Raw genomic sequence first — 17,551 nt, forward strand, 5'->3', positions numbered from 1 at the left:
GCCAGCTGGGTGACCTTGGGCAAGTCACATTCTCTCAGCCTCACCTACATCACAGGGTGTCTGTTGTGGGGAGGGGAAGGGAAGGAGATTGTAAGCCGGTTTGATTCTCCCTTAAGTGGTAGAGAAAGTCAGCATATAAAAACCAACTCTTCTTCTCCTCCTCCTTCATGTGCAATTCATTTTTTGGCTATTGAGTCCTGAACGTGTTCAAACCTTGTTGAGAATCTAGCCTCCTCATCCCTGGAGATTACATTGCCTTGGGCTCCCTGCTGAAGTAGCTGACTGCTTGGGGAAGGAACTCTCTGAGTTTCACCAGCAGGGTAATGCTTAAGCAATTCAGTGTGCCCAAAACATACATGGGGATTGTGCCAATCCAGAAGAGCACCACCGCCTGCAGGATCAATGTTATGGCATGAAAGAAACCAAAGTACATCAAATCCCTGGGCCACTAAGTACATCTTCTTTACCATCCTTCCTGCCCCACTTCCTGTTTTAGTGCCCCCATCATTGGGGAAGCAAAACACTGAATTATCCTAGGTCAGAAACCATGATCTAGACTTTAGCATGTGTGCTCTGCCCCAATGTGTTTCATTTATTTACTCAGAAGCCTTTACCAGATTATTTTCTATTGGCCTGGATGTTCAAAGTGGAATGTGCTAAAATTTATTTAGAAAAATTGTAAGCAGCCACCTCCCCAGGGATCCTGCCCAAGGCAGCTTCTAAAATAAAATATAATACAAACATAAATATTGCAGGTTGTTAATTAAAATTCAACATTTAAAAAAATCAACCAGAGCACAAGAACATACTGAGCGGCTTAAGATGAACAGTTGCAACCCTATGCAGAATTACATGGGAGTAAGTACCATCAAAATCAGCGGGACTGGCTTCTTGAGTCAATGTGGATAGGATCGCACTGTAAAACTTAAGAGTGTTCAAAACTCTTTTCATAGATGCACACAACTGTTAGGAATCGTTTCCTCATTTTGCAGACGCAGGACCAAAGCTGAAAGAACAGTGTCTTGCCAAAGGTCACCTCGAGAATTTGCACCACCTGTCCCAATTTAGCAGGGGCTCCCCGTTTTCCAATACCACTGCCCCGATTTTTCTGCCTTTTAGGAATCCCTTGTAGAAACTCTGTTAGTGCTAATTGCTAGATCTGAACCAGGGACTTTCTCTATGCGTGCAGCCAGGGCTCATGGAAGACCCTAGAGGATAGAAACCCTCCTCTTACAGCACGGGCCAGAAGACAAGTACTGATTCCCAGAATCTGGGGCAGCAAAGAAGGATCCTGGGAAGCAATGGCCAGGACCTTTCCACAGGTTCGCCAGCATGCACGCACTGTGTCAAAGATGGTGAAAGTAGGAAACGAGCCCTTCCCATATTCTGCTTTGCATCACTGCCCCTGAGAGCCCCAGCTCAGACAGGGCTACAAAGCTGAGCCCATAAATCACAACAACAGTTAAAACAGTAAAACTTCTGAAATATTTATCACTGGAGAAAATAATTCCCATAAATGTGCCAACTCTGTTTTGTGCACTTGAAATGTAAGGAATTTAATTCAGACTTTCCCCCTCTCCCTTCTTTTAAGGTTTGTTTTTGCATCTCCTTTGTTATTTCCTATTCAGCTGATGTGGTTCTTCTTGCTTTTTTTTTTTGCTCCTGGAAAGGATTACGGTCTCCAGAGTTCAAAAGGGACCAAGCGGATATCAGTGATTTTATGAACAAATTGTACACGAGATGGGAGACATTAGCGCTAATAACATCTCGGCCAGATCCTACATAAAAAGTGGGTTATCTGCATTCCTCCCGCCATTCTGCAAAAAAACAAACAGAACAGGCCAGAGTTCCACCATGCCAGAGAGGGACTTTTCACTCACTTAACTTTTCTGGGATGGAGCAAAGGTTAGATCTGTCAGCTTTGGCGCCCTTCATTTCTCAGGGCTGAATCCAAGGGCACTTGGGACTCACATCTCTTCGCCAGCAGCTTCTCCAGCTCTTGCTGGGCTAAATTTTAAAAAATGCTTTAAAATCTCACTATTGTTAGCTAGTTGGTTTCCCCACTCCGGGTTGGTTTCCCCACTCCTCCACATGAAGCCAGCTGGGTGACCTTGGGCTAGTCACAGTTCTCTCTGGACTCTCTCATCCCCACCTACCTCACAAGGTGTCTGTTGAGGGGAGGGGAAGGAAAGGTGATTGTAAGCCGGTCTGATTCTTCCTTAAGTGGTAGAGAAAGTTGGCATACAAAAACCAACACTTCTTCTTCTATTAGTTTTTATCACACACTTCCTACAGGGAAAGAGCAAGAGTCTAGTAACATCTTAAAGACTAACAATATTTCTGGCAGGGTATGAGCTTTCGTGAGTCACAGCTCACTCCTTCAGATCTATCTTCCTTCAAGTAGAGTTCAGGGTGGCGTCCATGACTCTTCTCTCCCCATTTTATCCTCACAACAATCCTATGTGGTGGGCTAGGGTTAGAGAGAGTGATGGGGCCAAGGCAACCCATTGAGTTCCATGGAGGAATGCAGATTTTCACCTGGATTTTCTAGTCCTGGTTTCACACTCTAACCATTACACCAAGCTAGCTCTTATTCATAATAAAAAATAATTAAAAACTAATAAGCAACAGCAGAGTGTCTGGAATTAGGAGTTATCTGATAATGAATACTTGAAGCTGCCTTATACTGAATCAGACTCATGGTCTAGCAAGCTCAGTATTGCCTATTCTGACCGGCAGCAGTTCTCTGGGGTTTCAGGTAGAAACCCTTTCACATCATATATTATTTATCTTTTTAACTGGAGATGCTGAGAATCGAAGTTGGGAGCTTCTGCATGTCAAGCAGATCCTCTACCACTGAGCCACTGCCCCTCCCCAATGGTGTGCCCTTTAAATCCTGGAACTGGGCAGACAGCAGATTACAGATTGCTGCAAAAGGGACAATAGTAACATTAATTAATAAACCACAGATTTCCACCCAGACTTCCAACCAGAGAGCCAGCGTGGTATAGTGGCTAAAAGCTGTGATTTGGAGTGGTGGACTCTAATCTGGAGAAGCAGGTTTTATTCCCCACTCCTCCGCATGAGCGGTGGATGCTAATCTGGTAAACCAGGTTGGTTTCCCTGCTCCTACACATGAAGGCAGCTTGGTGACCTTGGACTACTCACAGTTCTCTTAGAGCTCTCTCACCTACATCACAGGGTGTCTGTTGCGGGGAGGGGAAGGGAAGGTGATTGTAAGCTGGTTTGATTCTTCCTTAAGTGGTAGAAAGTTGGCATATAAAAACTAACTCCTCCTTCTCCTCTTCTTCTTCTCCCTGCCTTGCCTTCCAAGCATCTGGGGGAAGGGGTTACCTGATTTATCTAACAAATCCAAAAAAATCTAATAAAATAAGCATAACATTTTATCATCCCACATGAGGTTGGAGAGAGTATCAGAGTGTAAGAGTGACTTAAATGCCATAGGGTCCAATTGCCAAAGAGGCCATTTTCTCCAGGTGACCTGATCTCTGTCGGCTGGAGATCAGTTGTAATAGCAGAAGATCTCCCGCTAGTACCTGGAGGTTAGAGAGGATAGAGACAGCACTGCAGACCACAAAAAGTCTTATGCACAACTATTTATCTGTAACAACCATAATACTACAAACTATACTGACAATATATGGAAGCTAGATGCACACAACTGTCAGGAATCGTATCCTCATATTGCAGACGCAATAAACTAAACAACACTGAGAGCAATTGTCCCAACGACCGAAATGAAGAGGGACAATTGCACTCAATGTTGTTTAGTTTTCATATATTGGAGATATAGTATGTAGTATTTGTCTAGCGTTCATATATTGTCTGTAGTATGTAGTATTGTAGTTGTTATATATAAATAGTTGTGCATAAGACTTTTTGTGGTCTGCAGTGCTGTCTCTATCCTCTCTATTTTGCTGCATTCCAGCAGCACGCACTATCATGCTAGTGCCTAGAGGTTGGCAACCCTAGCGATGTTGCCCATGTGTAGCTTTTTTAAAAACCCAGAATTGTTTGGGTGGCAGGTTATATTTTAGGCTTTAAAGGTGAACAGATGAAAAAAATGGCAGTTATGTCTCCCCTGTCTGCCTGCCCCCCCCCCCCAGCTCCACTGGCCACTGCAAAGGAGACGGTTGTAAAATCCAGTTTAGTTCCAGAGCTCTTCCTCATGACTAAAGCACAACCGTCAATGTTCGGCAGCTGCTTCTGCAGAGTGCAAAACGGAGGGGGGGGGGCTTGTTTCCTTGGAGCACTGCTTAAAGGTGTTGCCCACGTAGGTGTAAATACATCTGTCTTTTGCCATTTGCGGCGATGCGCAGAGCGTCCTACACTTCTCGGAGCCAGGCAGATGGTCCCCGTCCTCTCTCCCCATCACAGGAGCGCATCGCTGTGCGTTGCGAGAAATAAAGGGGCAGATGTTAAAGACGTTACACACACGCTTTGCCCCCTGGAGGCTTAGGTTGAAGCTGCTGTCTCAATTTGGCCATTTTAGGCTTCGCCGAGCTCCAGGGAACATCGGCGTGACGCTCGGCTTTTGCTCTACAAAGGGCTTTTTTTCCCCGTTTAGCGATGAAGGCCCGATCCACGGTGCGCTTCCCCTCCTCGAGACTCATGACTCCAGCCTCGCCAGGGCTCTTACAGAGCCCTCGTCCATGTTGGGGCATGCACTTCTAGCTTCATGTACAGAATCAGAATCAGATTTATTAGTACGGCATATGCTAGTAAAACATTTGTATCATCTATACATGAGATAAAAGATTACATAGATTTAAAAAAGACAATACCTGGTTAAAATTCTTGACTAATATTTAAGAAACTAAAATCCACTAAATATTAAAAGAATTTTTTTTAAAAAAATAGTCTAGTTCAGATACACAGTGAAAAGATGGTTCTCACAGTCCTCCCTCCAGAAACTTGGCTTGCTTCTTACCGACAGTAAAAGGTTGTACATGATGACGTGGCTGAGCAGATTATGCTACTACAGATTACAGGGGAAGCATATGAGTTCTGAATTTCCCCCACAAACTGCAAGTTGTTTTTTTTAAGCACATCAATTTTTTTAACACTTTATTGATTTATCATATCATACAATACAATTCAATACATACTGCCCTTATTAACTACAACAACCGGTCAACTATATTTTTAAGCACATCTATGATAAAAGTTCTAATCTACCCCTTCCATTATCGAGACAGATCTAAAGGGCATTTTTTAACGGAGCAGAGCATTCAAAAAGGGCATCCACCTGCATTCCAAAGTACAGATTCCAGCACCTCATACTGCTGCACAGGTAGAACCAGTCAACTCGTTATACAAAATGTTGCTATTGAGGGGTGGGGAGCTGGGGAGGGCTATTTGTCTGAATACTTGACCACATGAAGTAATGAAGTAAATAAGCTTAACAAGAAGATAACCCCCCTCTCTCTCTCTGAGATGCTAATCTAGTACACACAGGAAACAAGTTTCTTTTTAATATGAGAGAGCATTCAAAAGCATGACAGGCACCCTTGATTTTCTTAGGGAGCCCAATCCAGAATCCTATGCACCTCAGTCTACCATCTCATGCTGCATATAGACCAGCTCCAATCTAAAAGAAAATAAATGCCTAATCTTTTCTTGCCCCAATCCCCCAAAAGCCATTGTGCTTAAGAAACATCCCCTTATGAGGAACCTGCATTCGATGACTAACTCAGACATAAGCAACATCAGTGCCTAAAATGGTGCCTGTTGACACCTTTCCTGCTGCCCATCAAGTGTTTTTAGAATGTGGACAAGGTCAGGTGGGCCTTCTGCCCAGTAGGGCTTCTGATTGACCACTGAAGGACTGATTGGCTGTGCAGATGTTTTAAGAAACTGCTTCAGAAACAGCTGCCTCCACAGCACAGAGATTTTTGCTGCATGACAGAAAGTGAAAATATCTTAAAACAATATTTTTATTTAAAAAGGCATCCTGTTAAGCAGAGCTTCTGTCTGAAACATTAAAAGTTACTTTTAGAATTATGCATAAGCTTACTCCTTGACATTTTGTCATTGGCTGCACCTCCTGTGGCAGCCATTTTTTCTTGGCTCCACCTCCTGCGGCAGCCATTTTGTGGTTATATCCACCATCCTGTGTCAGAATTTCAATGAAGCCTACAGGCTGGCAAAGTTGGTGAACCTGATCTACTCTTTGTAAAGGCCTCAAGTGGACTGGGAACATTCCTAGCACTGTGGGGGTAGTATACAGTTTGAATGAATAAGTCTTCTTTTCATAGAATCATAGAGTTGGAATGGAACAACCAGGGTCATCTAGTCCAACTCCCTGCACAATGCAGGAAATTAACTACCTCCCCACCCCCACATCCCCAGTGACCCCCAACCCTCCCCCGGTCATGCATGATCCCACAATCAAAGCACTCCCGACAGATGGACATACAGCCTCTGCTTAAAGACCTCCAAAGACGGGGACTCCACCACCCTCCGAGGCAGCGCATTCCACCATCGAACCACCCTCACTGCTCTCCTTTGCCAGCCAAGGAATGGTCATGATGCTCTGTCTCCTTCAGCTATTAAGCATCGGAATGAAATTTAGTCCGTGTTTTGGCACAGCTGTGCATTTCACTGAAAGAACAGCTCAACCCCCATGCCCTGTATAGGGGGGAGGGAGGGGAAAATGGAAATGGGGTAACTTGAAATTAACTTGATAATTTGAAAGAAATTCACTGTGATGTAACAGCCTCCAGAACATTGTGATGCAAGCTTGTAAGTTTATTTTGATTTTTAACATGTGCCAGCTCAGTGGCTCTGGGCAATTAAGAGAGTACATAATGTGTGAGTTAAGCCTTAAAAGGCCAGTGTAGCAGCTCTGGAGCACAGTAAGTCTCCCCACAGCATTTTCATGCACCTCACAGATCTGGACAACAATCTCAACAGTAATAATGTGCCATCAAGTTGCAAATTACTCATGACTTCCCCAGGACCATGGGGTTTTCAAGGCAAGAGCTGATCCGAGGTGGTTTGCCATTGCATTCTTCTGCATAGCAACCCCAGACTTCCTTGGTAGTCTCCCATCCAAGAACTAACCAGGGCCAACCCTGAATAGCTTCTAAACTCTGGTGATATCTGGCTAGTCAGAACTATTCAGGCTCTCGGTTTTCTTTCATTTTCCAAGCCCTGGATCAGTTTGAAAATTTCATGGCCAAAAATTGAGAAAGGGCAGGAAACAAGGGACCAAGTATCAATCTCACCCTAGATTCATACACTGGGAACTTTCATGATCAATATGTGTGTATCATGCCAATTATCCTCTACTCACAAATGCAAAACCTCTCCAGTTCAAGATGCATTTCCAACATGGTTCTCAGAACTGAGCAAGCACTTGAGGGGTCTCCTGCTTAGGTTTAACCAGGTCTACATGGTAACAATGAACCTGTTGAGGCTTCGTCCAACGTCCCAAAATCAGTTGCTGTATGTGCAGCCAATATGGAATGGCTACACATGACAAATCTACTCATTACCAAAGCAGCAGAGGCCACTACGAGCAATTTCGTCTCAATAATTGTACACAGGTTGTTAGAACGTGTGAAACCAGGTACACTGAGGTGTGCTCTAGTTGCTAATTAAAGCAAATTCCTTTGGCTATCCTCAGAGACTGCTACAAAAACATTTCATACACTCAGTTCGTGGCACAATATTTTGGGAACTGAGGGATCAAAGAGGATTCTCCTTACTTTCTACTGTGCACAGTGAGGCCAGGCTTAAGTTTGACTCCTGGTCCAATCTTTTGGCAAATGAAAATATCATAGAATCACAGGAGTTGGAAGGGACCACCAGGGTCATCTACTCCAAGCCCCTGCACAATGCAGGAAACCCACAACCACCTCCCCCCTACACCCCCAGTGATCCCCACTCCATGTCCAGAAGATGGCCAAGATGCCCTCCCTCTCATCATCTGCCTAAGATCATAGAATCAGCATTGCTGAAAGATGGCCGGCCATCCAACCTCTTCTTAAAAACCTCCAGAGAAGGAGCGCTCACCACCTCCCGAGGAAGCCTCTTCCACTGAGGTTAGAAAATTCTTCCTAATGTTTAGATGGAAACTCTTTTGATTTAACTTCAACCCATTGGTTCTGGTCCAACCTTCTGGGGCAACAGAAAACAACTCAGCATTCTCCTCTATATGACACCCCTTCAAGTACTTGAAGATGGTTATCATATCCCCTCTCAGCCTTCTCCTCTTCAGGCTAAACATACCCAGTTCCTTCAACCTTTCCTCATAGGACTTGGTCTCCAGACCCCTCACCATCTTTGTTGCCCTCCTCTGGACACGTTCCAGCTTGTCTACATCCTTCTTAAATTGTGGTGCCCAAAACTGAACACAATACTCTAGGTGAGGTCTAATCCGAGCAGAGCAAAGCGATATTGTTGGAAAGAGGTAGCCTCCTTTGCACTGGAAGCTTAAACGCTTTATAAAACATCCATGTGATAGATTCCCCAACAAACATCTGATCTTTTATATTATTTGGCTTTGTATTGTTTCCAAATTTGGAACTGCTATACACACTGGTTATGTTGTAAGGGCAATTTTGATTTGTTATGACCTACCATCAAGATGATGACACGGATTTAACAGCGAACAGAGAGATTTCCCAGATGGGAGCTTTCTTTATCACCTTCCCTCCAACTCCCCTTGAAAATCTGCCCCTAAGTTCAGGGGATAGCATGGGAGGTGGCTCAGGGGGCTGCAGTGGGAAGGGGACATCAACGGACATCACTGCCCCCACTCACACTCACACACAGACTTAAAGGATTCCCTGAGCAGAATTGGAGTTTGCACAAGGAGGGGGCCATTTCCACCGATCCCCACTTTCCTCTTGGGCCCCTGGTGCTGCATCCATTGCCACTCCTAAGTGTCCTCCAATTCTCAGGAGCAGCTTTTTGCATGGGGGTAGGACAGTGCGCATCATGCTGCAGTGGGAACACAGAAGGCAGCTAACGTCTCTTCTACAAACTGCTCTGTTTCGTGGTTGATTGGCTCCAAGCCGACATAACAACATATTGAACTTGAAAAGTGTTGAGACGGAAAACTAAGAATGGACTGACGTAAAGGGAGACGGCAAACATGCTACTCTTCTGTGGGCGAAGGCAGACTCAGCCATTTTAGAAGGGCAAAAGAGGTTTGCTCATGCTCCAAACATGCATGCCTTCCCCCCACCCCTGGAATTAGAACTTTAGTACCGCAATGCCTCCACTGCGCTTGCCTGGTTATCCCGATTTTCAGGCTGGATTGGGACCAGAGAGACCAGCCCAGATCAAGTGAAGCCACTGTGACAAATGCATCCTAATCTTTATCCTGAGTATGCCCTTAATTTAACATACCAAGGCTGCGGTAGAGGGACGGGTGAGGAGGAAGAATATACAAAATAAAGTATGATCCAATGTGAAAATAAGAAAGAGGTTCAGTAACTCGGAGCATTCTCTCTCTCCCCCATGCATGCCATATTCTATTATACGCCTCAGAAACATACTTCAGATGGTTTAGCAGAACCCAGAAAATCTTCTGTTTTAGTTACTAATTAGCTCTGATGTCAAGAAAGAAAGAAAATCCCTTGAATAGTTTAAAGAAAACGAGCCATCAATTTCCCCCCCTAAAAGACCTCTTTGAAAGTTCCAGACAAATATTTACATCCCCGCTTCAGATGCCCTGTGGTTCTTTACACGCTTGATTTTCTATCCAATTGTCTCTCTTTGGTACGTACCAGAGAAATGTAAAGCATCAAACAGAGGTATTGCTGCTAACATGAATTCGCGCTAGAGGACGTTACAAAGAAAACCCAAAGAACATAAACGTATATACAGCTTCATTTACCCTGTGCGTTTGGTGATGGTTCCCAGAGTCATGGGTTGCTTGATCTGAGCTAAAGGTACCACTACGGTCAGGCTCGGAAGAGGGGAAAGGCGTGGGTTCCCAGGATTGTTGTTGGCGAAATTGTTGTATGTGTCCTGACTGTTCAATTTACCTTGGCAAGAGGGAGAGAAAAAAGAAGCAGTGTTTACTACAGAGAATTTTGCTCTCTCACATATACTTCTACACATTTTTCATTTGACAGCTAATTTGAGTCCAGTAGCATCCTTAGAGACCACCAAAGTGTTGTTGATCTGTACACATGAACACATGAAGCTGCCTTATACTGAATCAGACCCTTGGTCCATCAAAGTCAATACTGTCTACTCAGACCAGCAGGGTCTCAGGCAGAGAAAGGTCTTTCACATCACCTACTTGCCTGGTCCCTGTAACTGGAGATGCCAGGGATTGAACCTGGGACCTTCTGCATGCCAAGCAGATGCTCTACCACTGAGCCATGTCCCCTCCCCTAAGTAACTCTAAGTAACACTCTAAGGTGTTACTGGACTCAAATCTAGCTGTTCTACTACAGACCAACATAGCTACCCTCTGACTATCTCCTTTTGACAGTTATCCCTGTATGCACACACACATATACACACAGTCAGGGGGAGATGTCACCAAATTATCATTGACATTTAAAAAAAGGAGTATGAGACAAACAAGTTGCACGTGTGGCCCAGTCTTTACAAGCAGGTTTCTGCACGCACAGCAGTATCAACAGATGTGCATCTGGATGCACACCCCTATCTACACAGTGATGCTTATCTGGCCTTCCCGAGCCGGCTGGTTGCCTCTTGGGTGCAAATCCCCATCCAGGCCAGCAGCATTCATGGGCATTGACTGTGATCAATAAACCACCTCCAAAGTATGATTTTTTTACATACCCCAACCAACCACAATGTTCAGTACCATAATTAAACCACATTCAGATGATCCCACTAACCAGAAATGATAGGGAGGCTCCTGCCCCTCTACTACCACGCTGCTGAGCAAAGTTTGAAGCCTTCCTCCAAACAAATGGAACAGGCTTCCTCGGGAGGTGGTAAGCTCTCCTTCCATGGAGGTTTTTAAGAAGAGGTTAGATGGCCATCTGTCAGTAATGCTGATTCTGTGACCTTAGGCAGATGATGAGAAAGAGGGCATCTTGGCCATCTTCTGGTCACTGGGGGTGTGGGGGGGAGGTAGTTGTGAATGTCCTGCATTGTGCAGGGGGTTGGACTCGATGACCCTGGTGGTCCCTTCCAACTCTATGATTCTATGAAATGCCTTCTTTGGGAGAGGAACCATTTCAGTTGGAGGGAGGTTGCTTAGAAAAAATGTGGATTCCTCCCCCCAATTTAATTTAAAATTGATTCTGGATGAGGCCGAACAAAGTGATTCTATAACTTGTCAAAATGATTCCAAATTTTGTTCATCAGTACCTATAGGCCTGTTTAGTTTCTAACAGAATAAGCACCCAAAGGTCAAGAAAAAATCAACATCCATGGCCAAAGATTATACAATGTAAAGGTTATATCAATACATAATATGCATATATTTATTACAGGCTAAAATCAATAACATATATAAGGCCCTGCAATAGCCTACCAAACCAATACATTAATGTAAACATACAACACAAATGGACATACAATCACAGAATTAGACTTTGACCAAACGTGTTTCGGTCAGATGGCCTTCTTCAGTGTCAAAACAATCATAGTTCCAGACTAAAAATGTACATGACTTTCTAAAAATCTTTATGACTGTAGGTATTCTGCAAAACTTCCTTAACTATTTTATTCTTCCATACAAATGGGCAACTAACCCCCATGTGTGTTTCCTTCTTTAATGAGGAGATGTTGTATTTCAGCCATAAAGTGGTCAAAATATCATAGTCATAAACATGTCCCAAAATCTGGAGCAGTTATAAAGTATTAAGGTCTATGGTACATTTAACACTTCCTCTATATAGAAAACTAGGGAGTGTTGTCATCTAGCTGATGCAATCCAATCAAGGGGTAGTCTGAAGTTCGAATCCCCCCTCTGCCATGGACAGCTGGCAATGATTTGGATGGGAGACTGCCAAGGAATACCAGCAGCATGAAGCAGAGGCAGGCAATGGCAAACCTCCTCTAACGTCTCTTGCCTTAAAAACCCTTCGGAGTCACCATAGGTCAGCTGTGACTTGATAGCAAAAAAATAAAAAGAGAGAGGTTTGATCCAGACATCACATTAAACCATACTTTGCGCTACTCATGGTTCAGATTCCAAGCTACAGTTTCAGTTTGACATCTGCAATGAACAAATTATGGTTCTGAACTGCTTGCTTGCTTTCATTTTCTGTCCTCTCAGCATCAAGTGCATGCAGCCGCACTCCCATTCAAGGCACAGCAGCCTTTGAGGGGGAGGGGGAGGGGGGCGGAGCAACAGTCATAATAATAGGTGGTCAATTCAGACATGGCTAGTTTAAGTAAGGACAAACCACCATTTGCAAACTCACTTCAAACCACAGTTTGTGATTCTGGTTTGCAGGATGATGAAAAGCCAGGATTTACAATTCAGACACTGCACCAAACCATTGTTCAGCTTCCTTCTCCCTGGGTTTGGTACAAAGTCTGAACGGAGGCAGAGCCAAGGCTAAAGCTTACTGAATACCAGCTTGTGCAAAATTAATTGTGCTTAATTTCCATTAGTCAATTGGATTTAAGCACGCAGAGCTGAATTGTGAACATTTAAAAAAATACTATCTGTCCAGATTCCCCCCTCCCTTGTAAAACGATGACCCTTGTACATGTTGTTGTTAAAAGTGGTAGCTTCTTAATGGATCATCTAGTTGGGAAATAAAACCTTAACACCATCAGGTTATTTTCTTGTCAAGTCTACAGTTAATACAGTTAGAAACTATGCCACTTTTAGTAGCAAACTCATTTATAAGAAAAATGGGAGCCACTGAAAAAAATTAAAATTTTAGAAGTAAAACATTTGGAAAGGACATTTTCCCCACTGATCCATGTAATCCACACAATCGAGTGACAAAGAGAACTGCCGAACATGCAGTCACAAAGAAAAACCTCTAATTCAGTCTCAGAAATTAAAACTGTTTTAAACAAAAAACACTCTTCACGTTCTTTCATAACAAGGGGATGAAAAGAAACAAAATGTCAGGATTGTGACGATTAATCATTGGCTCTCTATTAAATTAGCTGCGTAAATTAAATGTGCGACCTGAGACAGAGGAAAGTATTTGCAAACTGCTAGTTTGGGTTGATTTGATTATTCAGTCCTTAGGCACTTCGGGGGAGAGGGGGGCAATGCCAAATTATACCAAACTCTTTAGTGTCATTAATCTGTAGATTGGTCATTAAGAACTGAACCCTTTTGTTCAAACTTTTTTGTATCAGTGGGCATCTGATCATCTTCTTTTATTGGGCTGAAGGCTCTCTTCCTTGTTCTCTTTCCCAACAACCATCTTTTCCAATCGCATCTTAAACGAGCCCCTCATTTTCCAGGACGTGCTGCCTTGCTTCTTTTTATCTTGCCAAATTATTGTCCTGCCCATACTTTCTGTTCTACTGGTTCTTCCTTGTTTTCCAGCCACACATTTCCACTTCCCTGTGTTGACTAAGTGCATTTTTTCCTGGTTGCTCCTTACATTTGGAATGCTTCGTCTGAAGAAACCCACTCCATTCAATCTCTCTTAGCTTTTAAGAAGGGTCTTAAAATTCATGTTTCCTTTAGCATTAACTTGATTTGATTAAAAATGTCCTTCTCTATTTCCTATTCTGCCCTCTTTTTTCTTCTTTGTTTATTTTGATAATTTTAATTATGAGCTTTTGTGGCAAGTTCTTTCTTTTTGTACCTTATCTAATTGTGCATGACTCTGTTATTACTACTGTATGTTCACTTTGGTTCAACTTAATCTTTTCCAATTCATTTCAAAAAATATTTAGATGAGTACCATATATAAAACTGAAAAGATTTATGAAAATAGTTTTTTTTTAAATAAACTTTTTTAAAAGCTCCCAGCAGAAAGGAAAAACTTGGAATTCTATACTAATGGCAGGCAAGGCGGGGCGGTTGGCAGCGATGACCTAGCTTCCCCCTCCCACAGAAAAAGAGCTACAAAAGTTAAACCAAGCTAGCATCAAGCTGACTCAAAGCAGATGTCCTTTGGGGACATTTTAAAGGATTTGTTTTTGCATGTTGTAAATTTTGGTATGTTATCTGAACCTGGCTCAAGGACTTACCGTATCCTCAATGCTTTCTACAACATTCTCTACATCCGGATGTTGGAGCAAATAATGGTGCTCTCATGTTATATGGATATTTATTCTGGTCTCATTTGCATAACAGTGCTTCTGCTATTTGACACCCACACATTACTAATCACGTGGCAGATTTAGCCTTGGTTGCACCTCAGATAACATGAAACTATCATCTAATAATGTTCGTGCATATCCTCATATACACCTGTGCTTTCTTTGTTTCTTTTCATCCTGTGGCCTTTGGTCAAAGGAAATAAGTATATGTGGGTGCGATCCAATCAAAGTTACACACCTGACAAACCACTGATTTCAATATGAGAGCTGAACATATACTTGCCCTTAAAATCGGTGGAGTCTGAAGTGCTTCACTTCAGCAGGATCATGCCCACATTCCAAATACTATTTACTGTGGCCATTCCCTGCTGTCCATTTCATCACATACAGGGTTGCGTTCCTGCTCAGCCAGGACTCAGGCGTCTTGATCACTGTCCCGATTTTATGGGATGGCTTGCCCGGTAGGCTTAGGAATGTGCAGTCTTTACAAGCATTCAGAAAGGCAGTCCTTTTGCATAAAATGCTGGGGTGTATTTTATTCTGTGGATGGGCCTGTTGTTTGTTTTGGGGGGTGGGGGAGCCAGATATTTCCCAGGTTGAACTGTGATGGTCACATGTTAGTATCTGTTTTGACCTGTTTAAATATTATACTGTTTGGGGTATGCCTGTAGGCACATTTATCTGTGAGCCTCCTTGATTCTCTCTTGAGAAAAGGCTAGATGCACGTGGTTTAATAAATAAGTGTATTTGCATCAGAGGGAGACCAGGTTTCACCTTGGTGGCAGAAAGGAATGGGACCTTCAGGTCGCATTGATTGTGGTGGTGGTAGTGTAGGAGTAATGTTACTCGTTTTTACAGCCTGAACTCGTGTGTTTACTTAAAAGCAATTATCCAGTGGGAATAACCCTTTAGTAAGAGTACACAAGATGGCAGTCTTAACTCTTCCAATACACAGCAATTGTGATGTTTACCATTTTAAAGTGCTAGTAATACTAAAGAACTAATAATACATCCTCCCCTTTACTGGTGTAAAGTTATATTCCTATGCAAAGAAAGAATACATGTGCTGGACCCGTAATAGGAACGACAACAGTCATACTTATTACGCACCTATATAGTTAGGCACCATACAATTGGTTAAAAAAATAACAATCCTGAAGGTATACAGTGCAAAACATATGCCCATCATGTGAAATTATTCTGTTCCGTTACATATCGCTCTTCAGCCAACAAGCTTTTACCCTTCAGTTGGCCGAGCGGAGGGAAAGGAAGCAAGCTGCAAATTTTGCGGCCAGCCAAGAGCAAGAAAAGGAGGGCGGACGAGGGATGCAGAAGAAAGAGGGGGCCTCGTCTGCTACGGGAGACTCAAAAGCACTCCAAAACAGACGAGTTCCCCAGACTTAAAAGGGTTAGATCATTAGCTTGTTTTTCTGCTTCCGCCCAGTGCTGCAAAACAGGGGGGGCTTTCTCTTGAAGGGTAGGGGGGTGAAATCAAAAGGAAGCCATGTTCAAATTAGGTTCCTAAACAACCGCTTGTGTTTTGTATAGATATTATACAAGTCCAGGGCAGAAGCACACAAAAATCTCAGCTGAAGTGCAGCCGCTGCTTTCAGTAAGGAAGAATAACAACGTGGGGGGGGGGGAGGGGGGAGAGGGGAGAGGGTTTCTCACAGGAAGCTGCCTGAAAAACTATAATGGTCCTTCAGATGGATTGAAGATAGGAAAAGGAAAGGGGGGAGGGTGAACTATCTTAATGGAGGGCCTCATCTTCCTAAATACACTCAAGGCTTCCTTTGCCCTCCTCTCTCTTTTTCGGTCATTTTATGCCTGCATGACTGTTACCTTGGCATTGTTTTAATGTTTGTTTTCCTATCAGATGGCCCAGAATTCCCACATTGCAGCCCACGTCCGAGGAAGAGTTTTGCTATGTGCAGCCCAAGAACAAAAAATGAAAGGGCGCCCTGGCTCTTGTGAAAATCTAATCCACTGAATGACAAAAGGAGCCTTAAATTGCCATTTATAGACTTTCAAGCATTTTTTATATATATAAAAAGGAAAGAAACTAAAAAAGGAAGGGGGGTTGTCAATTTATGGAGCGACACAAAGGTATCATCCCTGCTATTAAAAAACAAGTAGATTACTAATTAATTCCTCTAAAGATTCTTTCTTGGCTTACATAAAAAGGGGAGTAGTCAGCATTTTGTTGTTTAATTAGTTAAGCGTCCAGTTTGTCAAGAGAATGTATTCCATTTCCCTTGCCCAGAAATGTAAAGAAATGCTCTCAATCGATCCTTGTTGCCTTCTCTATCCCTCCTTACGCATCTCCCACCCTGAGTCAGAAATACGATTTGTGATAAAAGGCCACAGATCTATCTGCTGAAGGTCACCAACATGTTGTAATAATAATTTGGAGATATCAAATTAAATACATCTATATCTACCATGGTGACCTGACAACCCCCACTGCACAGAAATCTCTTCATCCTGAAAACAGAAGGCGGCAATTTGTGCATTATCATTTGCCTATCAACCGGCCTGGTGAGCATCTATTTGCGGGGAGTGGCGTAAGTCGGTTTGCTAGCTCTGAGTTGGGAAATAACTGGAGATTTTGGGGGTGGTGTGAGCACTTGTCCCATGACAATCCCATAAACAACATCCATAGACAAGTAGTCCAAAAGAGAGTTGATTTATTGGAAGATCCATAGGTTTACAGCAGCTAAAAGCAAGATGGCATTAATGAGAACTAAGAGCATGGTACAGAGTATATATGAAATCAAAAGCATTGGATGCCATGAGAACCCCCCTCCCCCTGAGGGAAGATGATTCACACAGAGTCCAAACACGAGTTGGCAGTTGCTACAGCTGACCTTGGCCAGCACCTGCAGTAAGCATAACATTCTCAGTCAGATCTTGCCTGGCATTTCCTGTACAGGCTAGGCCTGACAGGTGGAGCCTGAAGAGGGTGGGGTTTGGAGAGAGGAAGGACTTCAATGCCATAGAGTCCAATTGCCAAAGTGGCCATTTTCTTCAGGAGAACTGATTTCTATCACCTGGAGATCAGTTGTAATACCAGGAGTTCTCCAGCCACCATCTGGAGGTTGGCAACCCTAGGCGTAACACAGGAACAGAGCATGGCAGTACCGCAGCACCTACAACCTCTGTGAACAGAGTGAGGAAAGTAGCCACAGGCACATACCTCCATTCACAGGCATTGCCCCCTGGTGCTCTTCCTTCCCCAATAGGGTTGCCAACCTTCAGCTGGCACCTGGAGATGTCTCCTTATTACAACTGGTCTTCAGCTGACCAAGATCAGTTCCTCTGGAGAAAATGGCTGCTTTGA

The 17,551-nt window shown here is 43.4% G+C and overlaps 1 protein-coding gene across 1 annotated transcript in view; it reads right to left on the reverse strand.

The window, feature by feature from the left end:
* The window catches only part of BCAS3 (BCAS3 microtubule associated cell migration factor), a 698,169-nt gene that overhangs the window by 404,356 nt on the left and 276,262 nt on the right, over positions 1–17,551 (reverse strand). Inside the window, exon 16 of the mRNA XM_056864967.1 lies at positions 9,872–10,022. Coding sequence (XP_056720945.1) covers positions 9,872–10,022 — 151 coding nt within the window. The remainder of the gene's footprint in view (positions 1–9,871; positions 10,023–17,551) is intronic.

This window comes from Euleptes europaea, chromosome 19, assembly GCF_029931775.1.
Source record: "Euleptes europaea isolate rEulEur1 chromosome 19, rEulEur1.hap1, whole genome shotgun sequence".
In the NCBI taxonomy this organism is placed as follows: domain Eukaryota; kingdom Metazoa; phylum Chordata; class Lepidosauria; order Squamata; family Sphaerodactylidae; genus Euleptes; species Euleptes europaea.